At 40.8% G+C, this 27248-nt stretch overlaps 1 protein-coding gene across 1 annotated transcript; it reads right to left on the minus strand.

Annotated features, from left to right (window-relative positions):
• Positions 1-1531: 1531 nt before the first annotated feature.
• Positions 1532-17708, minus strand: Oat (ornithine aminotransferase). The gene is made up of 10 exons (XM_015498368.2): positions 17554-17708; positions 15145-15372; positions 11218-11442; positions 11017-11112; positions 8784-8911; positions 6863-6985; positions 6012-6140; positions 5004-5117; positions 4046-4190; positions 1532-2662 (listed from the first exon to the last, which is right to left on the minus strand). Exons 2-10 carry the CDS (start codon positions 15341-15343, stop codon positions 2502-2504), a joined length of 1320 nt encoding a protein of 439 aa, XP_015353854.1. The 5' UTR covers positions 15344-15372; positions 17554-17708; the 3' UTR covers positions 1532-2501.
• Between the last annotated feature and the right edge of the window lie 9540 nt (positions 17709-27248).

The raw sequence follows: 27248 nt of genomic DNA on the forward strand, positions 1-27248 counted from the left end.
CCCATATACAGATTGCAGAATCACATCAGTTATACATCCATTGATTTACATATTGCCATACTAGTGTCTGTTGTGTTCTGCTGCCTTTCCTATCCTCTACTATCCCCCTCCTCTCCCCTCCCCTCCCCTCTTCTCTCTCTGCCCCCTCTACTGACATTCATTTGTCCCCCTTGTATTATTTTTCCCTTTCCCCTCACTTCCTCTTGTATGTACTTTTGTATAGCTCTGAGGGTCTCCTTCCATTTCCATGCAATTTCCCTTCTCTCTCCCTTTCCCTCCCACTTCTCATCCCTGTTTAATATTAATCTTCTTCTCATGCTCTTCGACCCTACTCTGTTCTTAGTTACTCTCCTTATATCAAAGAAGACATTTGGCATTTGTTTTTTAGGGATTGGCTAGCTTCACTTAGCATAATCTGCTCTAATGCCATCCATTTCCCTGCAAATTCTATGATTTTGTCATTTTTTAATGCAGAGTAATACTCCATTGTGTATAAATGCCACATTTTTTTTATCCATTCGTCTATTGAAGGGCATCTAGGTTGGTTCCACAGTCTTGCTATTGTGAATTGTGCTGCTATGAACATCGATGTAGCAGTGTCCCTGTAGCATGCTCTTTTTAGGTCTTTAGGGAATAGACCGAGAAGGGGAATAGCTGGGTCAAATGGTGGCTCCATTCCCAGCTAAAAAGCTATTTCTTTGAACCACTGCCTATTCTCAGGGCCAGCCCACGTGGTACTCAATAAACAATTTTTCCAATAAATATACCTCCTAACAAGCCCCATGAGGTCAGAACCCATGTGTTTCCACCAATGGAACTGGGCACAGGCTCATGCCTGGCAGGGTAGAGTGGATGACACCCTGTATCTATTCTCAACACCCATTCTACAAAGACAGGGTGCAATACAGTCCCTTGGGAGCATTTACCATACAGACACCAGGGCCCCACCCCCAGAGATTCTGTCCTATTTGATTTGAAGTAGGCCCTGGATATCAACTTTAACTTTTTAAGTAAGAAAGCCAGAAGATTCTAAAAATGCAGCCAGCATGGAGAAGCACAGATCTAAACCTACAAGTGTCCCAGTGGGATGTCCTGTGGGGCTGCACAGCAGAACAGGAGGGGAATTTGAGATTCCTGGCTCAGGCATCCCCAGGAGCTGAGGGGAAACCGACTCAGGTGCATACCCTGAATCAGGCTGCCTTTTAGCACCATTTCAAAGATGGAGGTCCTCGCCCTTGGCTGTACACCTAGCTGGCCCCAGCGCCACCCAACTGCAACTGGCCTCCCTGTAACTGCCCACACGTTTGAACCTCCTCTGAAGTGACAGGACACCACCCAAGAACCAAAGACCCGTTCCCATGCTAGGACCTGAGGGAGGTAAGGAACAATGACACCACTGAACTTTAAAAAGTCCATTCCCTTTGAATAGCGAGCACCTTCTAGGGATTTACTCCACAAGAATGCTCACGCCAAAAAGAAAGTCAATAAGATTTAATGAAAAGAAAAAAAAAACACACACTATGTGACAACATGAAGTAGTCACAAGCTTTATTTAAGAAGCGAAAAGCCTGTAACAAGCTAAAAGGCCCCAATATGAGATGGAATTGTAACACATCCACACACACAGAATAGATGAATTTATAATGACCAGAAATACAAAACTCTGGGTAAAAAGAAAAATAGTAAAGTTGTAAAACATTACATACAGAAAGGGTAACTTTAAGAAAAATGGTATCTATGCACAGGAAAAAAGCCACTGTTCTGAAAGGGGTATAGGAGAGTCTTGTATTTTCTTTTTCTAATTCCTATCTTTCTACAAGTCACCAAAGAAAGCTGAAATGCTCTTAGAAAACACAGGAATAAAGCAAGGTAAGAACATTCCCCAAGAGGTTGACATTGTAAATAAAAGCTTTATTTTAAATTTAAAGAAATATTTAAAACAAGCAATATTTTTACAAATTATCATCAAGGACTTAAAACATAATTTAGGAATGAATTCTTAATTAGAAATGATGATATCCGTAGAATACTCTGGTGTTGGCCAATATGAAGTTTACTTCAAACTAGTTTTAACATTAATCATCCTAATGTTCAGTGATTACAATGATTCAATGTTATAAAGTCAAGCAAGTCTTTTGTGTAATATCTCAGATAACTTTTTCAAATACAAAACATTTATGCCAGGCAAGGAAATTATAAAACGTATATAAATTATACTGAAGGACTTGATTTGAAGGCTGTCTCTATGCAGATAGATGCAACTCACCTTAGAAAGCACATATGCCTGAGAACACTAAACCACATGTAGATGCCATTCATTCTCTTAGTTGTGCCACAGAGCCACCTGCAGTATCTCTACTAAGTATCAACTGAAAAAAATATATGTCCCAAAACAGTCTCTGAAGGCATGTGGGAGTAGAATGTGCTGGCATTCAGAGCCAGGCTGTCTCAGGACCCCCATCTCCAGCCAGCCCCCAGGAGCCACTAAACAGGTCCCACCCTCAGAAAGACAGGATGGTCTTGTTAATGATCTCCACCGCCTCCAGGATCTCGTCCTCCTTGATCACCAGCGGAGGAGCAAGCCTGATGATGTCGCCATGGGTGGGCTTAGCCAGAAGCCCATTATCTCGAAGCCGCAGACACACCTTCCAAGCATCATAATCTACAAAAAAATAGTCACACACATGTGCTCATCAAAGACAGATGTCTGAACATCCCCTTCATGTACATGGTGACAGCTGGCAAAAGAGAATCCCAGTGCCTACTCAAGAAAGGACGCACCAAGCTGCAAGCTAGCTTTATTCTGATTGTTTAATTTTTGGTGCTAGGGATAGTACCCAAGTGCTCTACCACTGGGCTATACCCGACCCTGCTGTTATTCTTAAAAATTAAGTTACTCCTGGCTGGGTGCGAAGCTCACTTGGCTAGCATGTACAAGGCCCTGAGTTCAGTCCCCAGTACTGTCAAAAAACCAAAACAAAGCAAAAAATTAAAATTACATGAGCAAATAAATTCTTTCCAGGTGTGCTTGCACCCACCTGTACTCACGGTTACTCAGGAGATTGAGACAGGAGGATCAAAAGTTTGACACCAGCTTTGGCAACTCAGCAAGACCCTCAACAAATTAGAAAAAACCCTGCCTCATAATAAAAAGGGCATGAGGTCAAGTGTGGAATTTTCCACCTCTGGTGTCATGCTGGTGCTCAAAACCTTGAAATTCTGGGGCATTTCATATTTTCAGATTAGGAATGCTCAACCTGATTATATAGGAACTAACACCAGAAAACCTGGGTGTGACACGCGAAGTTCACTCAGCACGAGCAATACCCAAAACCCGGTGACCACCACACATCCCTAAAATGAACCTGCTGCCCGAGCTGTGGGATGAGACTCATCCCTTCACGGCATGTTCTGAACCCTGACTGCACATCAAAATCACCAAAGAGCCACTGCTGATGCCAGTGCCCCACCCTGACCCATCAAATCAGAAATCTCTGGGGCGAGGCCAGGCTTTGACTCTTTTTAGAAAGTTCCCCAGGTGACTCTATAAAATGCAGTCGAGCCTGGAATCACTGCTTTAAAAGGAAATGTTATCACAAGAAAATCCAAAAAGGAGCCCTTGAAGGTTATTACCAACATACTCTGGAACATTGAACCCTCCATTAAGTGACAGCTGGCATTATTTTTATTATCAACACCATCCTCATTGCTATTATCATTTCTGCTCCGACAGGATCTGGGTGAGGGATAAAAGAACAGCAAAGAGGAAACTCCCAAGCACAGTGTTCTGTCCAGACTGACAGAAAATAACTCAGAACCTCCAAGTGCTGTGTGACTCCCTGAAGGCAGAAAAACTGATGCCTCAGAGGAGTGGCGGCAGGTCAGTCAGTTAAATGTGTGCTCGCACTACTCCATCTGGCCAGCGGACAGTTCAAGCAGAGGGTCCCTATACCCAACTACAGTAGCATCCAGCTAACAAGTCACACATACTCTAGGCTCTTCCTTTAAAGAAAAAAAAGAGGAGTAAAATGTGTGCTTGACATACCTTTGGTTTCTCTAATAACAATTGCATTTAACAGCCCTTTCCCTCTCACAGCAGTCACAATATCAGAGGGCAGCTTCATGAGTTCATTTCTCAAGACAATACCCATCTTCTCCGCATTTGCAGTAAGGTTTTCTTCTTCCAAAACCTATAATTAAAGAAAAATTTGAGGAATGTTAAGAATGCCCTTTTCTGGTTGTTGAGGTTGAGGCTCAGGGGTAGAGTACCTGCCTAGCACATGTGAGGCACTGGGTTGATCCTCAGCACCACATAAAAAAGTAAAGTTATAAAAAAAAAAAGAATGCCCTTTTCTAATTGTTGCTTGGAGGGCAACATGGACTACAAGCAAAGGAAACATGACTACAGAGTAACTGAGTTTTCTTTTTTTTTTTTTTTCATTTGTTGTCTAATTAAACAGACATCATCAGCTCAGAGCTGATGATATCTGTTGTCAATCTGATTTCAAGGCAAAATAAAGATGTATTTCACATAAACTATCATTTGGACACAATAATTTGTTGTTAATTTGAAGACTTTAATTTTTAAATTGCAGAGTTTCCTTTCTTTCCTCTAAAAAATCCATCCTCAAAGACTAGGTAATGATTTTATGCCTAAGTCTAAAAGCACTGAAATTCTACATTTTGTGTGTGGAGCTGAGGACTAAGCCCAAGACTTCAGGTATGCTAAGCATGGGCTCTATCTACCTCCAGACCACAAAATCCACACTGGGGGGTACCTTTGCTTGCTAAGCCAAAAGTAGATCAGTAGATTGGCATTCTCTCGGAGGCCCCTGTGACTGGTAACCCAAGGCAACAGGTTAAATTTACCTTTGGAGAATGCTGTGCTCTTGAAATCTTTCCTCTGTACTTCATGTTCTCTAATATTTCACAATCTTATTACATCATGGGCCCAAATTAAAAATCACTTCAACACTACCTAAAGAAGTAGTTAAGTGTTTTACCTCAAGAGCTGCAATGGCCACGCGGCAGCCTAGTGGATTGCCACCGTATGTAGAGCCATGCTCCCCTGGTTTAATGGTCAGCATGATTTCATCATCACACAACACCGCGGACACCTAGAAGACAGTGAGTTCTCCCCGTCATTTCTCAGACTAAGTATTCTCATTCTTAGCATACCAGGAACACGAATATTTTTACAAATTTGATATTAAAGATACACAGAACCTTCAACAAACAACAGTTTATATCTGTCACCCTACCACCAGCCGAGTGATAACCGAATACATTGCAAATACACTCGGTGCACTTCAATGGCACAGAACGAGACAACTTTGGAACTAAAAGTGAAAAGCTATTTCTGTAAGATATAACTTAGATCTCCTCCAATTTCAAGGGGAAATGCTCTGTCTGGGTGCTTAGAAAAAAAGCTACACATCCCCTCAGCAAGACAAGCCACCAGTGACTCCTCTCCTCAGAGCCTTCATCTAGACCAACTATTAGTTCTAGAGAGTAAACCCAAGAACTATAACAAAACACTACTGTTTTCAATCTCTGTGTTCATTAGCCATGGTTCTAAACAATTAGTTATACCATATTTCTACACACTGGGAAAAAAGGACAGACATCTACAAAAGGAGGTATCATGTAAAATGCTTCCATCCAACCAAATGCCATGGCAAATTCCAAGGCATGCTCCACTCTTTAGGCAAAATCAACTAAGACAGAAACAGAAAATGTTTACTACAAATATTCCGGGTGGCCCACAGTGCTGTTGGTAAAACCAACCACCTATCCTAGTAAGTTATATTCCGTGTATGTATAATATGCCAAAATACACTCTACTGTCATGTATGTCCAAAAAGAACAAATAAAAACATTTTAAATTTTTAAAAATTTTAAAACCCCATCATCTGAAAGGCACGAATTGCTACAATCAGTAATGTGAAGGCATTTTAGAGGTATGCTTCAGGAGAGCAGAGAATGGAAAGAAAACTCAACACTAAACTTACAGGGTATAAGCCACCAGAAAGGGCCTTTCCAAGAAGAACCAGGTCAGGCCTGACATTTTCATGATCGACAGCCAGCCATCTGCCAGTCCTGGCCAACCCTGTCTGAATCTCATCAGCAATAAACAGGACCTATTGGGAAACAACACAACAGCATTAATTCTCATTTTTCATTTCCACAGAGAAGATAGTGAGAACTTATTTCATTTCCCTCTCCCAGCAAATGTATAATTCCGCATGCCCTCCAATCTGTGAAAATGTCTTAATTACCCACACAACTTCAAGAGTACCCTATGAATCCAACACACACCAGAAGTCTGCGGCAGGGGGCCACTACCTCCCCAGGAGGCCATGGGGTACTGCTCTAAACAGTGGAGAACACTTATGCAAATATGAGAGAGTTGGACGACTTTTCTGGCGGTAGCTACCCTATGGGAAAAAAATCACTTAACTGTCCCATAAACATGCCTCAGATAGCTTCCATGTGACAGAAACTGTCAATGGCAAACAAAATACACTAATATCAGCCTTGGTGGGAGAAGGGGTTGGCCATAACTTCTGGAGCAGAGGGACTCAGCATAGGGTTTGGGAGACATTAAGAGTGCAAGGCTCCTGGGGAAGAGAGGAGGGAAACAGTGAGGGCCTGGAGGTCTGCAGCTCTGCCCACAGCACAGGCTCTGGCCTAGGGTTCCAGAAACTGTCAAAAATTAGCCTCCCATGCAATCTCTAAGTACGTTCCTAAACTCTTGGATTATGTCTCCCTCTAGTGGAAAGGCGATTTAATCTCCACACTTATCCCAACTGAATTCCGACAGAAGTCAGGCAGGAGCCTCTAGATCTGTTAGGGAGACAACCTGGTGTCTGGTGCAGAGTTCTCTCACTCCCACTAGGTAGCCTGGATCAGGAACAACAACGCCAGCTTCACCCTGAATTGGTTCTACCATGAAGGCAGCAACATCGGGATCCTGAAGAGCACGCTACAAAAGAAACAGGAGTAAGTTTTAACAACTTTCTTTCTACCATATTTGGAAATCTAAAAGCATATACTACACATTTTCCTGTCAACAGTTTTAAGTATGCAAATCATGTTATGATCAATATGGATAAAAGAGAGTTCTACTTGGGAAAACCAAATGAACAATGATTATATTTCCAAAACCAAAAAGTAGGAGTCAGATAGGGGCTCGGGTTGTGGCTCAGCAGTGGAGTGCGCTCGCCTAGCACATGTGGGATGCTGGGTTTGATCCTTAACACCACATAAAAATAACATAAAGATATTGTGTCCAACTACAACTAAAACAAAATATTTTTTTAAAAAAGTAGGATCATTCTCTCTCTGTCTATGGAACAATGTGCCTTTATTTGTCAACTCTGACAAATGAACTCTCATGTGTAAAAAAAAAGAAGTAGAATCAGATGGTCTATGAACAAAACCAAATATCTAAAATTAGGTTCATCTCAGAGAATCAGAGACATATGGCCACAATTCTATGCTAATAAAATATTGCTATCTAAAATGCACCGGGTAATAGGTACGTTCTTCCAGGACAGGACTTACTACCCATTATTAGACTACTGTGAAGGACAAGTAGTATTCTAACTTACTTTTCATTAAATAGGAATACAGGTGACTTCCAGAAGACATCTAGAATTAACACCATTACATATCTCTTCTTGATATTCTTATAGACCTTAAAATCAACTTCTTAGCAGACAAACTCGTCTCATTTTCATTTTTTTTATATTTATTTTATTATTTTTTTAGTTTTTCAGCAGACACGACGTCTTTGTTTTGTATGTGGTGCTGAGGATCGAACCCGGGCCGCATGCATGCCAGGCGAGTGCACTACTGCTTGAGTCACATCCCCGGCCCTCATTTTCATTTTTAAAGCACACAGTATTTAAAGCATAAATTGTACTGATTATATTAGTTATCTAAAAAAAATATGAAAACTAATTAGAATCTGGAGGGAAAAGTGAAAACGATGAGGGAAAGAAAGAATAAAGTATCCAACCTCCAAAGTGAATAAACAGATCAGCCCTTTCAAAAAAAAAAAAAAATTAAGTATGTAAATCAAGGTTTTTTACACTTATATTCTACTTCACAAATGTAACATTTCCCACTGGTGTTCAATTCCCAGACACTCAATAAATACTTCGGATTTAAATTATACTATCCTATATTTTTCCAATATATAAATATATTATAAATAAAACCTACAGCAAATGGCATTTTAAAGCTATTTTAAGGCTTTTTTACTAAAGTACTCCACTTGGGAGCCAGGGATGTGGCTTAGTAGTAGAGCATGTGCTTGGCATGGGTGAGGCCCAGGGTTCGATCTCCAACATCAAAAAGAAAAATAAAAAAGACCCTATTTGATGACTTTAAAAAGCTGGCTGAAAACTGAAATTTTATCTAGGAATTAAGCAGGTAATACCCAAGATATTAGGAAAGATACAAACCTGAAGAGGCTGTTTGGTTGGTTGGTCCTAAGGATTAAGACCACAGAACTATTGCAAAGTACTGATCATTACTGAGAATGAGTCTGAAACTTTGACCCAACTTGAATAAGACAAATTTTCACTAAAGTCACATAACTTGTTGATTTGCAGTGCTGAGGATGGAGCCCAGGGCCTCACATATGCTAGGTTAGCACTCTCACTGAGCTATCTTCTCTGCCCTCATAGCATATTTTTAATCCACATATTCAACAGAAAATCATTCAAAATAATTTGTATTCACTATGAGCTAAGCACCATGATACACTGAAGTACCTCAAGTGCAGGAAGATCATTATATGGGATAATTTCAAAACCCGGCATAAAGGGTCCAAAGCCATCATAACTGGTTGGGTCTGTGGAACTGGAGATAGCAGATAATGTTCTACCCCAAAAGTTTCCAGCTAGAAAGGAGAAAGAAACAGTGATTATTCCAAAGAAACTCACAAATTTGATAAGTATTACCCATACAAAATACTTTGGGAATTCTGACTAAAAAAAGAATTCACTTTGGAGAACCTCTGATGAGCTTCTACTATTACAACTAGTCCAATATTAAACACCTTGGTTCATCTGACCTAAGGCTACTAGGTCTGGCCTTGGAATTCCTACTGAATTCCTCCTACTGAGGCCTTCCCCACTGAGCCTCCTGGCTGTCGTATAAAGCCCTAAGGATAAACTCACTCACTTTACCTGGACTCCTCCCAACCCCAATCTGCAGTGCATGTTTTCTAGAGAAGGCACATTTATGATACTGATATGAGAAAGAGAATACCTTCCATAGAGAATCAGTAGTTTACCTTTTAAAACCCTAATACTCCAGGGTAACTACCAACAGAATGCATTTTCAATTTCATTTGTAGAAAAGATCCCAAGGCAACCAATCACTTTCCATTTTGCCTTCCTTGCTATTACAGTACTTTATCATCTAAATGACAGACCACTGCCTTTCTTCAGGACCACTATTCTACCCACTAATAAATGTGACTGAGGACCTACTAGATGTCAGGCACTATTCCAGCAGCAGAGGATGGAGGGAGATCACACTAGCAAGCTCCCTGGCCCTCAGGGAGCTTCCTTTCTAGTAGGGAACTAACACCATAACATATGCCAGCAAAGTATCTCACTAGGTAACTTCAGATGGGGTAGAATTCCAGAAGGAAAGGAATGTAGAATAATAGAGAGGTTAGGGGTTCACCTACATTAAGGATGTTTTTATATCTTCCCACCACCTCTGCCAGCAGCAATGCCATTAACTCAGTATTGGATTATTTTCTCAACCCTTCTTGGCATCTCCAAGTGCTACTCTTGCAAGGGCCTCCTCCTTCTCCTCCTCTTGCCCACAAGTAACCCTGTCTTTTGCTCATCTAAAAACAAGAGTGTTTTGATTCTGACCAGGCTTATGAAAAAATGCACTGATAAGACCGGGAGCCTATCTGTTCTCTGCCTAACCTCAGGTGTCTCATCCTCCACAGCTCACCCTGCAGGTATAGGGGACTTACAGTTGGGGACAGTCTTCCGCTGTCTCTCCACCCCACAGACTCACCAGCTTCTTTCAATACTCGGGTGAAAATATCTTTGCACCCTTTGCTAATATGAAAGAGACTGGAAACAGTCTGTAAGAATGAAAATCACCAAAAATACTATTTTTGTTTGAAAGAGACAGTTATGTTGTCCTACAACTAAGGCATAAGACTTTAAAATGGCAAGTTACAGAGTTATATAAAGATTTTTTTCTTTGGAAATACTAATCTGTCACCTCAAATACCAATTGCCTCTGTCCATCAAATGAACTCTGGCTTATACTGTGTTATGGGGTTTATAATTCAACAGCATGTGTTCACAAGGTAAAATATTAAAGATTTCAATTATTAAGAATTTACACAAGAATAATTTTGACCAGAGTGACAAATCAATATATACTTTTTAAAATTAAAATCAAACCTTAAAAAGTCAAAACCTGTTATTTGAACATCATATAAAGACTCCTAAAGTTAGATGACATCACCTCAATTCACTGTTAGCTTCCCTAACCAGAATTCAAGTTGTTCCTCTCATTCTCAGGAGTGTAATGGGGCAACCCCAGGCCTCCTCTCCCTATAGCGTCTAAGAAGGACGTGACACAATGGTACATCCAATATTAAGACTCAAGAGTCACACAGTACAAAGGATGTGGCCCTGATAACATATCCTCACCCCAAAACATGACAAAACCCCTCCAACATAGGCCATCTAACTGGAAATCTTCTATGGAAAAAAATCTGATATGCAGATGAGAAATTTAATCATAGGGTCACTCACTTGGGGGAGGAAGAGTAGGAATTAAGAAAATCTCATATATGAAGAAATAACTCAAATCCAACAAGAGGAAATTCCTCATTGATTTTTATGAAACATTCAGCAAATAACATATCATGTACCAAGCAAGTACATTAGAAATATTTCATCAGTAATAAAATGGAAAATGAAATTGTATGTTGAAATCATAACAGCATTCAGTGTCACGTACCTGCGAACACAATCTTGGCCTTGTATTTCTGAATGCCCTTCACAGAGTAGCCCCACCGGCGTGCAAGTTTGCAGGCAGTCTCCCCGGCCTCCACTCCTAGTTGGGGGGAAATGCTCAGATTTTAAAAGGCTTTAAATTATCAGGAATTAAGATGATTTTCTTGGGGATTTAACAAAAAAAAAAAAAAAGCAAATGCTTTACCTGTATTCATGGGAAGAACTTTGTGGTAATTGAACAGTTTGGTAACATACTCCTCATATTCACCAAGTATGTTATTGTAGAAAGCCCGCGATGTTAAGGTCAGCTTGTCCGCCTGACTCTTCAGAGCATTCACGATCTTGGGGTGACAGTGCCCTTGGTTGACAGCACTGTAAGCACTCAGGAAGTCAAAATATTTTCTTCCTTCTACATCCCACACATAAATACCTAAAATATGTCAGGAAGGAAAACAATTTTAGAAAATGACTACATGACATGAAGTCCAAAAATTAAGACTGCTAGCAAGCCCTCTAATGCCTACGTGAAAACTCTATGTATTTTTTTATTGTTAAAGTTATTTTATTTTATTTTATTTTAAGAGAGAGATTGAGTGAGAGAGAGAGGGGGGAGAGAGAGAATTTTTTAATATTTATTTTTCAGTTCTCGGTGGACACAACATCTTTGTTTGTATGTGGTGCTGAGGATTGAACCCGGGCCGCACGCATGCCAGGCGAGCGCGCTACTGCTTGAGCCACATCCCCAGCCCCAAGTTAAAGTTATTTTAGATCAAGCATAATAAACTTCAGTTTATAAGGAATTATTAAGGATATATTTTATCTATCCAGCTTCAAAATACACATTGAACAAGAACAGCATGAAAAGGTTATGAATTCTGGAGTGACACCTTTACCTAATTTTAACATTTAGCAGGCAAAATTAGGATTTAAGAGTAGAGAAGTTAGCCAGGCATGGTGGCACATGTCTGTAATCCCCATGAGACTAAGGCAGAAGGATAGTGAGTTCAAAGCCAACCTCAGCAATTCAGTGAGGCCCTAAGCAATTCAATGAGACTATTTATAAATAAAATATTAAAAAGGACTGGGGATATGGCTCACTGGTTTAGTGTCCATGGGCTCAATCCCTGTTACTAAAAAATAAAAAAAGTAGAGAAGTTACACATGATAGACAATAATTATTAAGGGACATATAACAACGCATAGGAATGTTTGGCTGGGTTAATTGGTACACACCTGCAATTACAGCAACTCCAGAGGCTAAAGTAGGAGGATCACAAATTTGAGGCCAGCCTCAGAAATTTCATGAAACCCTATCTCAAAATAAAAAGTAAAAAGGGCTGGGGATATGGCTCTGTGGTAAAGTACCCCAGGTTTAAATCTCCAGTACCAAAAGAAAAAAAATAGGGATGTATTTGCAAATCATGTATCGGTAAAGATCTAGTATACAGAACTCTTTTATACTCAATAACAAAATCCATTAAAAAAAAATAGACAAATAACTTGATAGATATTTCTCCAAAAACAAATGGCCAACTAGCAGAGGAAAAGACTCTCAGCATCACGAGCCATTAGGGAAATGCAAATCAGGACCACAATAAGATACTGTTTCATGCTCCCTAGAATGTTGATAATCTTAAAAAAAGAACAAGTTTGGGCAAAGATGTGAAGAATTTGGAATTGTCATATATTGCTTGTAGAAACATAAAATGGTAGAGCTGCTATGAAAAAGTTTGGCAGTTCCTCCACAAGCTAAGCACACAATTATCACATGACCCTGCAATTCCACTCCTAGAGTATACCAGAAAGAACTGGAAGACAGGTGTTCAAACATAAACTTGTATGGCATTCATAGCAGCCCTATTCCATAACAGTCAAAACCTAGAAACAATCCAAATGTCATCAGCTGTTGGATAGTAAACAAAATGTAGTACTTACAATCAAATATTATTCAGCCATGAAAAAGAATGAAATTCTGACACAAGCTACAACATGGATGAATGAACCTTGAAAACATTAGGCCAAGTGAAAAACTGGACATACAGGGCCACGTAGTATAGATTCCATTTACATGAAACATTCAGAATACGCAAATCTATAAAAAGGTGGAAAACAGCTCAGTGGTCACCATCAGCTGTGGGAAGGGGGAAAGGGGATGAATGTTTAATGGATGTGAGCTTTCCTTTGAGGTAATGAAAAAGTTCTGGAATTAGACCAAGGTGGTGGCTACACAACATTGTAAATGACATTTTATGCCACTGGATTGGATGCTTAAAATGGTAAATTTTACATTAGGTGCATTACAGTTTTTTAAAAAAAAAACCTTGACTGTAGATATTAATACTCGTCTTTTACCATGTGCCACACTGTGTTATGTGCTTTCACACCTTATCAAAAACCCCCTTATGAGAGTTACCATCTCTATTGTACCTAGAGCTAAACAAATAGAAGCTCATGTCATAACTAGCCTGGGCTGGCACAGGAAACAGGAATTAGAACCCAGGCAGCCAGACTTTCAGGGTCCACACTCTGCTAATGTATGTGAAGAAAATTTTTAATAAATTGTTTCCAAATATGTAATACATAAATCTATATTTTCATTAGTCAAAAGAAAATATGTCTATATTATAGTACTGGTCCCAAATAATACTGGTAATGACAAAATATTTAATATATTTTCATCTTCTGGCACAAAGCCAAATAATAAAGTTTGGTCTAATTTGTTAAGGCTATTATCTGAAAATGCAGATTAAGTCGCCATTTGACAATTATCACTGTAATAGTTTATTTGGACAAGAATCATGGGTGTTAAAATTAGAAGTAAAAGTTTCATGAGTAACAGGATACTTTACAGTCTCAAACTATGTCCCCAGAAAATTCTTAATACAAAGGGAGAAATGTAACTTTGCACTGGAGAAGCCTGGCAGACACCACCTTGTCAAGCGAAGCGATGGAAGTCAACACCGGCAGTAAATGGGCATCTCTTGCCGTGATGCACTGTGAAGGGCAGGACACCACTGCACACAGGTGTCTGACCTGACTGCCATCACAAGCAAACACCAGCACAAACTGCAGAGCACTACAAAATCAGCCAGTGTACTTCAAAACATAACAAGATCAAAAAGATAAATATCGAGGAACTTGTTCTGGATGAAAGACAACTAAACCTGCCAGGCACAGTGGCACACACCTAGGATCCCAGCGACTGGAGAGACTGAGGCCGGAAGAATGCATTTCAGGCCCCCTTAGCAAGGTAGTAAGACCCTGTCTCAAAATTAAAATTAAAAAGAGCAGGCAATGTAGTTAATGGTAGAGTCCCATGGGTTTAATCCCAGGACCAAAAAACAAAAAAGACAATAAACCTGACACCTGGATATAACTCATAATCCAAAGTTCTTTTGTTATGAAGGACAACTAATGAATCTGGATCTTTTGATTAATAATGGTGTTATACTAGTGTTAATTTCCTGATTTTAGTAATTACACAAGATAAAAGTAAGTCCTATATCTTAGGAAGACACACTAAGTATTCAGGGGTAAAGATACATCGTATCTGCTACTTGCTCTCCAACAGCTCAGGAAAAAATGTACAGTACATAGATAGGTTGGGAGGGGGAAAGAGAGCATTCCAAAAGCAGTAAAATGTTAGCACTCAGGGAATCTGAATAAGAATAAAAGTAAAAGAAAATATTTAGTATTGCTGTTACAACTTTCCTTTATGTCAAAAATTAGACCAAAATCAAAGCTAACAGGGAAAAAAAAGACAGCGATATTATGGTACTTTCCGTATTTCTCCCACATTCCCTCTGGTGAGGCCCACCATGAGGAAGACTAGCTGCTCATTTTTGTGGACCCATGGAGACACTGGATGCCCTGCAAGGCTGAATGAACCTCATCTACAACACGGGCATTCAATGCATCTGGGGAAATAGAGAATATAGAAGCAATTCATTTTTATAAAAAGTTTCAAGCAGGGCTGGGATTGTGTCTCAGTGGTAGAGTACTTGCCTAGCATGTGTGAGGCACTGGGTTCAAGTCTCAGCACCAAATATAAATAAATTAAAAATAAAAATAAAGTCCACTGACAACTAAAAAAAATATTAAAAAAAAAAAAAGTGAACTACTCAATACATACCTCTCCCTTTCTCCAGGGCGACAGGTAAAGGGTGGTAATTATGTGCACCATATTTAGATTCCCGTTCAAAAATATAATCCGAGGATGGAGGTCCTTGGACTGTCTTTTTAGTTGCAACAGATGTGGCAGAAGCCACTGAAGAATGAACTCCACGACGAAGCACGGCAACAGCCTGCAGATGCGCTAGCTTAGAAAACATTATGTCCTCCAAGTAGGAAAACCACAGACCTGCCAAAGAAAAGACAAGGCATTGAGGACAAGCCTTCCCAGAGTCAGCCTCTGCTCACTGAGCATCTGTTGAGCATCTAAAAAGGGACACAATCAGAGAAGGCTACTAGAGAACACACTGGGGCAGGAGCCAGGGCCCAGAACGATTTTGGGGTTCGGAGGTTTGTCTGTTCTGAGACCTGGCATCATCTGATCTCTCTGTTCCTTGCCTTGGAGGGGGTTGAATTCATGGGCTCAAGTGCTCCTCCCACCTCAGCTTCCAGAGTAGAAGGAATTACAGACCTCAGCTGCCACCACCACCCTCCCCCAGCCCACCCTACTCAGCTGGCTTCTTTTTTGTATCTGACTCTACTTTTCTGTGGGGAGTGAAGCAATTAAGAAAGAATTTAGTTTCTACGAAGATATTAGGGATCATCCTAAAGGAAAACTAAAAAATGTGGAGAGGAAAAGTTGACTTTAGCGGGATGGGAAGAGTTTATACCTAAAGAAAGAAACTACAAAAAGTAAAATTTTTATTAGCCACAAATATATAAAAATTCTGCAGGTCAAATTTATCATAAAACAAAGGTGAAAGGCAAAAAGACTAAGGAAAATATTCTGTAATTTAATTTGTGAAAGTTTTAAACAGCCTTTTATAGTCAGACCAAAAAATAATATAAATGAAGGAGAAAAAGACAATTAGGGCCTAGAAAACATCAAACTACAATTAAGTTAGTTGTTTGAATTTTAGTACTAAAACCTGATCAGGTGCATGATGGCATACTCAGTACCTATATCCCAGTTACTTGAGAGGCTGAAGCAGGAGGATTGCAAATTTGAGGCCAGCCTGAACGACACAGAAAGACCATCTCAAATAAATACATTAACTGAATAAAGCCTTAATAGAGAAAGGGGTACAGCTCAGTGGTAGACATTTGCCTAGCATGAGTTCCTGGGTTCAATTACCCAGCACTATTTTTAAAAAAAAAAAGAAAGAAACTCTGAGCATCTCTGAGCACATACTATTCACTCACATGTATTTCTGCATATTTCAGAGTCACGCTACTGTCCATTCCCTACCAGTCCTAGTGTAGTGGCACCCCCTCCTCCACAGAAGATCTTCTTCAGAAATCTTCACCATAATTGATTTTAGGACTATCAGCAAGAGTCTCTACAAAAGAGTTCAATGTAAGCAAACTTCCTATTTTCCTGTTATTCTATTTTACTTGGCCACTGGCCTGGAAGAAATCAGCACTCCAGGTGCTGAATGCCCCTTTACTAGTTTTTCACAAACATTTACCCAGTATAGTAGTTTGTAAAAGTGTGTTTGCAAATGCAAAATGTGATAATAAAAAGACAAATCCTTTAACAAGGCCTCTGGCCTTGAACTGGGCTTCACAGAGATGTCTACATTTCTAAGATAAGAGAAGTTACCAACTGGGCTCCATGGTAACAGCTGGTGGGGGGGGGGCGGGGGGCAGGAAAGAAAGAGAGAAAAAGCTCTCCCCTTCTCAGGTGTTGTCCTTGAAGGGTTAACTTGCCCAGAACTGTGAAAGAAAAAGCTGCTTTTATGTGAGCTTCTGCAGACTGTGAACTTCTAAGCCCCTCTCCTTATGTGCTGGGTATAAAGTTCTGAAACTACCTGAACTTGGGGTTCAGGGGATTAACTGATTACAGCAAAAGCTGTACCCTCTGAACCTGGCTGCAGCCAAATAAAACTATTTCATGCTATCTTCGGTGTCCTGTCTCATCTGTCCCCTACAACAGTAATACCAGACCCACCCACCTCTATATACAGTTTACCATTCAGGATTGTGACAAGTCATGAAGTAAAGACTAAGGTACAGAAGAAATTAAGAACAAAAAGGAAATGCAAAAACATGGATAGAGATCATGTCTGGGGGAAGTTTTCAAGATAAACTCAAGATTAAGAGAAAGCTGCCAAAAACTAGGCATACTTAGTATGCCTATACATACTTATTTTTTTAAAGACTGGTTAATTCATGTTTCAACAGAGCCTGTCCATGACAAGTCAAACCATGCACAATCTTACAGCATTCGTGACATGAGCTGCCAAATTAGCAAAACACGATCCTTGGGTTGGCTCACTTCCCTTTCAACTTGGCAGTACCCAGCAAAGCTAGTGTTCAGGAATTTACAAATGGTAAGCAAAATCAGAGGTCTGGTTTGCCAAAGACTCACCAATGATTCTTATTTCTCACTGTTCAGACTAGAATACAGATTTTCCACCTGAGATCCAAGGATGGCTTTCAGAAGGTCCAATAACTCCTAAAACACAATGCAGAATTTTAGGCAGAGGTTTTCATTTTTCTAAGGAGAAGATCTATAACTTTCTCAAAGGGGTCTGTATTAACAACCAAAAAAGTGATATAAGAATCATTAGACTAGAGGTGGCTGCTTACAAAAACATCCACTTGTATGGACAGTACTTCCCAGAACACCACTAAGCCTAAAATGCTCAGTTTCCATTTCTTTATGCAGTTCTTTATGTGCTACTCAGTACAATTATTTCGCCTACTTGTTTCACCTACTAAAATATTTCAATGACATTAATTTTTGCCTATCAAATTAATAATAAAACAGCAATGTATCCTCTCAAGCAATACTTACTGGCACTCTAAACTTGGTGCAGCTTTCTAAAGAGATCTACAGCCAGAATAAAGCCTTAGGTGTGTTGTTTCATTATGAGGCCATGTTGAGAATGGGGGGGCGGGGCAGAACCACTCTTGGAATGTTAATGTCCCCAAGGCCCAGAGCCCATCCCAAAGAAGTATTAATGAAACAGCTCCCAGCAAACTTGAAGATGCTGACCCAAAAGTCCTTCCTGCCCAGATTACTCCTTTGGCCCACCTGTGCCCCACCCTTAACAGGACAGGAACAAAGGACAGGAATGTGACAGGAATGTGGGAAAGCTAAAAGAAGACCTTAGCTATAAAAAGGGGAATACATTCGCCCTTCCATGGATTTCACCTCTTGGATCCCCTTCTTCCTCGGGAGAAGTCTTTTCTGCTGTCCTTTAATAAAGCCTCTACTTTCCACTCTAAACTTGCCTCGGTGGCGTGCTTCTCTTGTGTTATACTTCAACATTGGGGAAGCAAGGACTCGTCACCGGTAGACAACGGTAACATTATCATATACATAAAGTGTAGCCACCTAAAATAAGCATTGGATGGTACACTGGGGTGTCTCACATCAAATGAAGAAAATAAAATCACACATGTGGGATACAAAAGATAAAAGGAAAAAAAGGTCAGGACAGGCACAAAAAGGTCACCGTGGCCAGTTTACACTATTCTGTGCCTTTCACATTTTCTGCAATGACCATGAATTACATTTATAATCAGAAAAAAAAAAAAAACAAACACTATTGAGAATGAAATTGAATGTCCATCTGGTTTTTACATTAGACAAAGAAAAAGCTTAGGCCACAAACAAAGCTAAACTAGAAGATAGGGTTTCATAAAACTTTGAGAAAACAGCATGGTTAAAAAAAAGGTAGAAGGCACTACTCCTAGGATGTGCAACCTTGATTATAATTAAGTCCAAAGGTTCCTTGGGGACAGGGTCAAATTCTAAGAAACTATGCTATATGATGATTGAGCTACCAATGACGGCAACTGTGACTTTACTAGTAGCAGACAGAGAGGCACTCAAAAACAGGCCAGGGGGGTTAGATGGAGGGGTTGTAATTTACAAAGCATTAAAAACACACTGAACAACATCATTTTTAGTTAACAGACTGCAAGTGAAAAGAATCTTTGTGATTATAGAAATTCCACATTCTTTTGTTATACAACAGTTATCTGTTCAACTAATTCTCAACCGAAATGGGATCAAAAAATCCATTTATGAGCAGAGTTCAGGTAGTTTTATTAAAGGGTAATCGTAAATTAGTGACATAACATTAAAATCATCCTTAAAGATGAATTCTGGATTCTTAGTTGGACTGGGAAAGGTCACAGGGCACACACACCATGATGTACCAGAATCCTGTAAACACGTTTCTATTAAAGAGCCTTCTGTGTTCAGGTTACTGTGCTTGGCACTATATAAGAAATATTAGAAGAGAATTAAGATGACCTTAAAAATAGCCAACATCAATAATTCCCCCTTCCAAATGAGTCTGGAAAAACCAAAAGAGTCAAATGTCCACAGGTTGGTGACCAGGATTTAAATTCTGTGATTCTGAAGAGTTTCTCTGGGTAATTTTGTCAATCCTTCTAAGCTTCAATTTCCCCATTTGCAAAATGAGGCTGAAGCCATTCAAGGTCACCACTGAGGATTAAGGCGTTCACATGCCAACTCAAAGCCTGGCACAAAATAGCCATTTAGTTCCCTTCTGCCCTAAATTCACAAGGAAACTAGCCAATTTCTACAATATAAGTCAACAATGCCATATTTTAGGTCTTATACTGGATTTTTTTTCCTCTTAAAAAAATAAAATTTTCTTGACAAAAATTTAGAAAACACAGACAAGAAACTTACCTGTAACCCCATATATATGAGACAGCCATTATCTTTTTTTTCTAAAAACACTATATACACATTGTTATTATTGTTTTCTACCATCCCCTACAGAATTTACCACACAAGTCCCTCCAGAAGGGTCCCAGAACTTTGCAGACTTTTGTCACAGGTCCTAACACTTCAGGACACTTGTTTTCATGCCTATTCCCCTGCTGGACTCATGTTTTTTAAAAGGTCAGTAACGTGTCTTAAAATTTACTTAGCCCAGGTTGGGGCATTCTGTTGGCATTCTCTGCCTGTCAAATGATCCAGGTTATTCCTAAATAGACTCAGCACTCCTAAAGTGGTCAAGATCGCAACAGAAAGTGACTGAGACTACCAAGATGAGACTTAAGTCACCCATCCCTGACCAAGCTGAGGTAACTAAGGAGGCCTCTCTGCATCTGAAGAAACTAATATTTTCACCAAGAATCCACCCTACTAGATCTAATGGCCTTCGAAGATCAAAATAATGTTACAAACTATTGTTGTGCATTTCATCAACACTCAGAATCTGGAAATGAGAACAAATTACTAATGACAAGCTAAACACTTTTAACACTTCATGGTTTAAGTAATCTGCCTAATTAACACAATCCTTCAGGCTACCATTACTCACTCCCCCTTATCAGCCATTTCATCTACAGTAGATCCTTCCTACAACAGAATTTCCATAAAAGGCCACATTCTGGAGTTAATTTAGCCTGCATTATTAAATATGATTTTCTTAAATTACTCTGAAAGAATCATCAATGTAAAGTCATCAAAAAGCCATTGAAAATATTTACTTTTCTGAGGTAACCATTCACAAACACAGGCCTTTTTTTTTCTTTTTTAAAGTTCTGCCAACAAAAGCTTTTTAATGCAACCGATATTCTGGCTAAAATTCAACTCAAGTACGTCAATGGCAAACAACTAAAGCATTACTACTGAGAAAAGATTGGGTAAGCCACACCGCACCCTTCACACACCTCCAAAATCCACCCATTCTCTGCCATTTTAAGATGGGACATTCACCATCCTCAAGAAGGCATAAAATGTGCACATAGATAATTGTAGTCAAGACTGTGCAGGAAAAACATATGAAACAGCCTCTTTGAGAAAAAAGTACCTTTTTAAGAATTTTGAGTACTTATGTTGGGAGGAATGCAAAATTAATCTTAAACACCATGAAAAACTGCAAACCCCAAACAATAAGTTCTGTATTTAAATCTTGTTTTTATGAAAAGATTCTACTTCCATCTTCTTCAGAGTCAAGAACTAGATTCTCTACTGCCAGAAGAATCCGGATATTCTAATGAAAAACATCTACGGTTTATTTCAAAGTAATAAGATAAAGATTTGGGATCACAATTTAAAGAACTGCTAAGGGTTCAAGTTACGGAACTAATTTACCTACAGAAACTCTTATAACCCCAGAAGGAGAGACTGAGAATGGAGAAACTGGAAGTTAGTAATGTTAAGATAAAGCCAGTTCGTTGCAAACTCGCTCTCCCTGCCCCTTAGTTTATCTAAAACACAAAGCTGAACGCCAAGAAGGCAAAATTCAGCAGGCCCAAGGGGACACAGTGTTCACCAGGAGCAAGCGTTCCGCTGAATGCAGCCCGAATGCACCATGCTGAGCAATGTTTGCAAAGAACCCTGAGAATGGGGTCTTCACGCTGAAAGGCCGTTGGCCCCCAGCCCTGGACACCACCCAGCAAACGCGCACGTTACTGCACGGTAACGACCTACTTCCGTAATTCTTATATTTGGACAAAGGCAGAAGGGGGAAAGAACTGAAGAGGGGAGGGATGGGGGGCAGGGTTGGCGGCGGACCCGCCCGTAGGTTGCGTCAGCGACCCCGCCCGAGACCAAAGTCGCCTGCCGCTTGCGCCGTCGCCGGTACCCACGAAGCACCCTGCTCGTCGCCCGCAGGAGCCCAGGGCGCCCGGGTGCCCGCGCCCCCAACGCCTCCTTCCCGGAAACCTCGAGTCCGAGGGCCCGGGCGCTGGGACCAGGAAGGCGANGACGCGCTCGCCGCCCATTGGCTGGGGCCGAGCGCTGGGCACCAATCGCGTGGGCCTCGCCCTCGCCCCGCCTTCCGCGGCCGCTTATTGAGACTGGTCCTCGCTGCGCAGGTTCGAGCTTCGCCTGCATCTGCTGAGAGGGCTCTGGACGCTGAGCATCGCTGCCCGCCCTTGCTGGCAAGAAGACCGAGGCCCGAAGGAAAAGAAAGACTTGCTCTCCGCTGCTTTTGCGCCGCGGAGGGACATGAGGATGGCTGTTGGGTTCGACCTGGCTCCCGGCCGGCTCCCATTCCACACCTCGCGGAGCGTTAACGGGCCACCAACACCAGCTCTGCCCCAGATGCTGGGCCCCATGCCCTGGTGTGCGGCACAGCTGAGCTTTGCTTCTGTACCCTCCTCCAGAATCATCGCTGCGGCCAGCTAAGGCACTGCCCCCCTGTTCACTGCTGATGTTAGAGACTAAACCGATGGCACCGCCGAGCACGAACTGTCCTGCGGGGCCCTTCTCATTCCACATGTGCCATGAAACTCAGAACTCAAAATGGGTCTCCCGAGATACTCTCATGTTGGAATCAGAAGAAATTTGGTTATCGTTTAGTTTACAACATTTGTTGTATACTGGAAGACAAAGGCCCAGAGAGGAGAAGCCAGTTACCCAATAAGTGAGGAGCAGTCCAGTCCTGTGTCTCTCTGAGGGTTGTGGTGACAACTACAGGTGACAAGATTACATGTCAGTACCATGTTCCACTGGCCTACAGTAATCAGTCAGGGTTTCAGTCGCTAACACACAGCACACTCTAATCCAGGAAAAGTTATGTGCATGTGAGAGAGTGAACCTCAGGGGTGGAGTAATCTGGGTCTTATGCACCAGGGAGGGCCATTATCAGTCCTTGAGCTTGTGGGACTAGAAGTAGGGTTTCCAGAACCCAATGAGTGCGGGGAGTGTGAGGAGAGACAACCTGTCTGGGGTGAGGTCACCCATGACCCCACTGGAAGAAACTGAGTGCTAAGCATCCCACCTCTCCTCTTCTGCCAGATTCCATGTGCACAAATCATTTAGCAGCCAGAGGCCTAAGGAGTCCCTTAAGACAATCCCTACTTGTCAGTCTCATGGAAAACAGATCAGGGTGGGAAATGGAAGTAGAGGGGAAAATGGAAAACATTCTTCACATGTAACTGGCTAAGTCTTGGCTGAACAGAAGTCATGCTATCTGGGAAGCTCAGGGAAGTGGTGTGGGCTCAGAGGCAGAGCTGCGAACAGTAGAGCCAACGTCTACAGGTGTACAGAAAAAGACACCAAAAGGAGTTCAGTCTTCCTAGTTCTAATCTGCCCTAGACCAAGGTCACTTGCTTAGATTGTTATGGCTAGTCCCTCTCTGGAATTCATTAGGAGCAGAGCTTTGCCTTTTATTTCTTTGACATTCCTTCCCACCACCAAAAACAGCATGATTAACTTCCTGGAAGCTGGGTCATTCTGCCCCAAGGGTCAGAAAATCATTCTTTTCTCTAGGGGTCCTGCCCTGCAAATCTGGGCCAGTGTGGGAGGCCAACTGCAGTTCTTAGAACTCTTACAGAACCCAGAAACTGAATTCAGGAGAAGGGCTGAGTATAACACCAAAATATGTTGCAATGCTTAGGACTCAGAGATAAGGCACTCCTTAATGAAAAAGCTTTCGTATGCAAGAATCTGCTGAGAATGTCTGGGTTTTATCTCTTCTCTCTTATCAGAAATAGGTACAAAGAACAGAATAGTGTTTTATGATTTCTCTGCAGCTGTTGTTATTTTAGCTTAGTTGTAGGCTGGATAGAACAACCCGCACTCAAAAGTTGCTTTTATTCCACCAATAAACAAAACCGCTCTACTCATATGCATTGTTTGTGCAGTGTAGAAATATCCAAGAAAGCAGCGTGCATGATAAAGATGTTTGAGCTTTTGAAACTTAATAGATTCCAGCAATTAAGTCTATAGGAACCATAAAACCTGGAGAGATAAAGACCCACCCTCATAGCAGATACCACCTAAGATCTAAATTACTTCCATCAGTTCATTCAACCAATGTCCCTTGCATGTCCAGGTGCCTGATTCTGCGTGGAGTTTCACATGAGGTGAGACCATGTGAGACTTACAGGAAGAGAGACAATCAGAAAATGTTCCTTCAACAGATGTGAACAAAAATCTTGCAATTTTGACCATCTGAAAAAGCTGCAGATCAAGAATAGACAACAGTCAATTACTGAGGACCAGAAAAATAATTTACAGGTTAAACAGACTTCTTGCTTTTCCTTCATCACCCACCTTGTTGTTATTTGTTATTATCATAGTCTGCATATACTTGGGCTTTGTATTTTTATCATTTAGAAAATCCACACTGACAACCAAGAAGGAAATCTGATAATAAGCCTCAGAAAATAAGTTTTGGTGATTATTTACCCAGTGGGAGCAATTTTGTTTGGCAAAGTATATTCACCCTAAAAATGTTAGGCAGTTATGTCAGGGACAGAGTAAGTCACCTCCAGTCCTCAATGGCAGGGATCTGGCAGGAGCAAGTTAAGCAAAGCGGTGAGGAGAGTGAGAGAGGGACAGCTGGGGCAAGTTCTGAACTGACATCTGGACTAGGAATGGAACTAGACAGACTCAGGAATTTTTCAGTCAAAATACTGTCCTAATAGGAGAATGAACCTTCCAGGAAAATCTGTTTCCTCTTCCCTGAAGCTGAACTTCACCTTAGAAGTCTAGCCACAGCTCTGTCCTTCCCCCTGTGAGACCCGCCCTACTCTGGAGCTGCAGGGTCTCCTCCTTTGCTTCCTCTCTGTGCTTCTGTCCACTTCTCACCTCCTGCCTGCAGTCCTTATTCACCTTCTAATGTCTCTCTAGCTCTATCTACCCACCCGTCTATCTGTGTTTTCTGCCCAACCAGACTGCAGTTTCTTGAAGGGAGAGCCTGTCTTGCAGGATTTTTACAGCCTTCCAATACATCTCTGCGTCACTTCACATAGGAATTGTTATTTTACTCTTGTCACTGTTCATCTTTTTCCCCCTTGGCAGAACAGGTGACTATGGAAGTATGGTCCTTGGATTCTAAAAGCCCAGGCACCCAAAGCCCTCCCAACCCTAGAGAGTAACAGCCATTTAGATCAAAGCCTTAGAGACTTGAAGGAGGTGGATATTTTTAAAACACTGTTGTCCATTAACATTTCCCTACTTGTCCTTGTTGAATGACTGTCACATGCTGAAAGACTATCATGTGCCAAAAGAATGTCACATGGGCCAGATAAGTTTATAAAGTCGTGTGCTAGAGAGATGACAATGGATGAATTCTTAGCTTGGGGCGTGAGACCTGGAAGAGAGCCTATGAGAGTCTTGGGAGTTGGGTGGCTGTAACTGGAAGACAATATATACCTGGAAGACAGGATAGGGACAGAACAGAAAATTCTAGAAAAGAAAAGGAGGAGGTCAGTTCAGGTCACCAAGCAAGAGGTGAGGCCTATTTGAATCAGTTCAATTGCAACATTTAAAAAGTGATTCAGTTTGTGCAACTGTAAAAGTCAACTACTTCTTAATATTAAATAATATTGAAAAATAATAAATACATTATTCCAAACATGTGCATTAGAGATGTAATTGCAGGGCTTGGGATGTGGCTCAAGTGGTAGCGTGCTCGCCTGGCATGCGTGAGGCACTGGGTTCGATCCTCAGCACCACATAAAAACAAAATAAAGATATTGTGTTCACCTAAAAAACTAAAAAATAAACATTTTTTAAAAATTTTAAAAAAAGAGATGTAATTGCATAATAGATTTTTAAAGCTGAAAAGAACCATAAAGCCCCGACCTCTGCACTAGGGATCAAACCCAAGGCCTAGAACATGCTAGGTAAGGCAAGCACTCTACCACTGAGTTATATCCCCAGCCCTGTTTTCAAAGACAGTGTCTTACTGTGTAGCTCAGGTGGACCTCAAACTTGTGATCCTCCCACTTCAACCTTTGAAGTAGCTGGGATTTCAGGCATGCACCACTGCACCCAATTTAAAGATTTAAGTGTTTTTTTTTTTCCTTTGTAGTGCTGGGGATTGAACCCAGGGGCCTCCTGCGTACTAGGCAAGCCCTCCACCACTGAGCTCTTTAACAGGTATATACCACCACCCATCTTTTTTGGTTTTGTTTTGGTTTTTGGTACTGGGAACTCAGGGCCTCACTATGCTAAGCACATGCTGTTCCACTGAGCTCTACTCCCAGCCCCAGAATCTACCACTTTTAAAAGAAAAGCAAGATTCCAAGATAAAAGGCCCTGCCAGTGCTAGGACAGTTGAGAAGCCAGCTATTCCACTCGTCAGGTTCCATGTTTGAGACAATCCAAAGCAAGAATTTAGACTAAAATTCAAAAAAGTTAAAGAAAAATGATAGACAAAAATTTAAAGTAGTGGGATGCCATGTCTGATGGCACATGCCTCCCAGTGACTGGGGAATGGCTGGATGGCAAGTTGAAGGTCAGCCTCAGCAACTTAGGAGGACCCATACTTAAGAGACCCTGCCTCAAAATAAAAAAAATAAAAAGGTGTGGGAATGTAGCTCAGTGGTAAAGCACCCCTGGTTTAATTGCCAGTACCAAAACAAAAGAAACAGAAAAATAATCAGCAGCAATGTTTATTTAGAAAATATTATATCATTCATTAATTTAAAAATAAGATAAGCTTCAAATACTAGTTAAATATTGACACCCTTATCAGCTTAGGTACTCAGAGGCTCAGAGTATTTTGCAACAATTTTTTATTGATTCCATGAAGTGAAGGCTAACTCTGGATTTGGAAGCTTGGATTACTTTTATTACTTTTCTTTTGAGGATTTTAATTCTGAATCTTTTTAATTGGGACTCTAATTTTTAAAATCTTTTAAATTCCATGATTCATTCATTGAAAATAACTCAGACTTTTTTCCCTCATTAATAAATGTAGTTTTAAGATTCTTTTAATTACAAAGTTAAATGTCATTAAATAAATATAATATGGTATTATAAGCCATTTTATCTTTGCTGAAGACGTTTGCAATTTTGTCCTCAGAATTTTTTGTTTGTTGTTTGTTTGTTTGTTACAAGGAATTGAACCCAGAGGTACTATACCACTGAGTTATACCTGAGTCCTCTTTATTTTTTATTTTGAAACAGGGCCTTGCTTAGTTTCCCAGGCTGGCCTCAAACCTACACTCCCCCCTGCTTCAGCATCATGAGTCACTGGGATTACAGGTGTGTACCACCACACATGGCTGCTCAGAATTTTGCTGAGTCAATGTACCATTTTACAAAATCATGCCATGGACAGCAAAGCCAGTCCTGATATTTGGGTCACCAATAAGCTCTGCATTTGT

The sequence above is a fragment of the Marmota marmota genome, unplaced genomic scaffold (assembly GCF_001458135.2).
Source record: "Marmota marmota marmota unplaced genomic scaffold, marMar, whole genome shotgun sequence".
Lineage (NCBI taxonomy): Eukaryota > Metazoa > Chordata > Mammalia > Rodentia > Sciuridae > Marmota > Marmota marmota.

What these genes read in the sequence shown, in the direction of transcription:
- Oat (XM_015498368.2), bottom strand. Translation starts at nt 15,343, where the DNA reads ATGTTTTCTAAGCTAGCGCATCTGCAGGCTGTTGCCGTGCTTCGTCGT. An exon ending in GGCCAAGATTGTGTTCGCAG is followed by an intron (nt 8,912 to 11,016) that starts GTACGTGACACT and finishes TCTCCTTTCTAG; the next exon opens with CTGGAAACTTTTGGGGTAGA. An exon ending in TGTTATTAGAGAAACCAAAG is followed by an intron (nt 2,663 to 4,045) that starts GTATGTCAAGCA and finishes ATTTTTTTGTAG; the next exon opens with ATTATGATGCTTGGAAGGTG.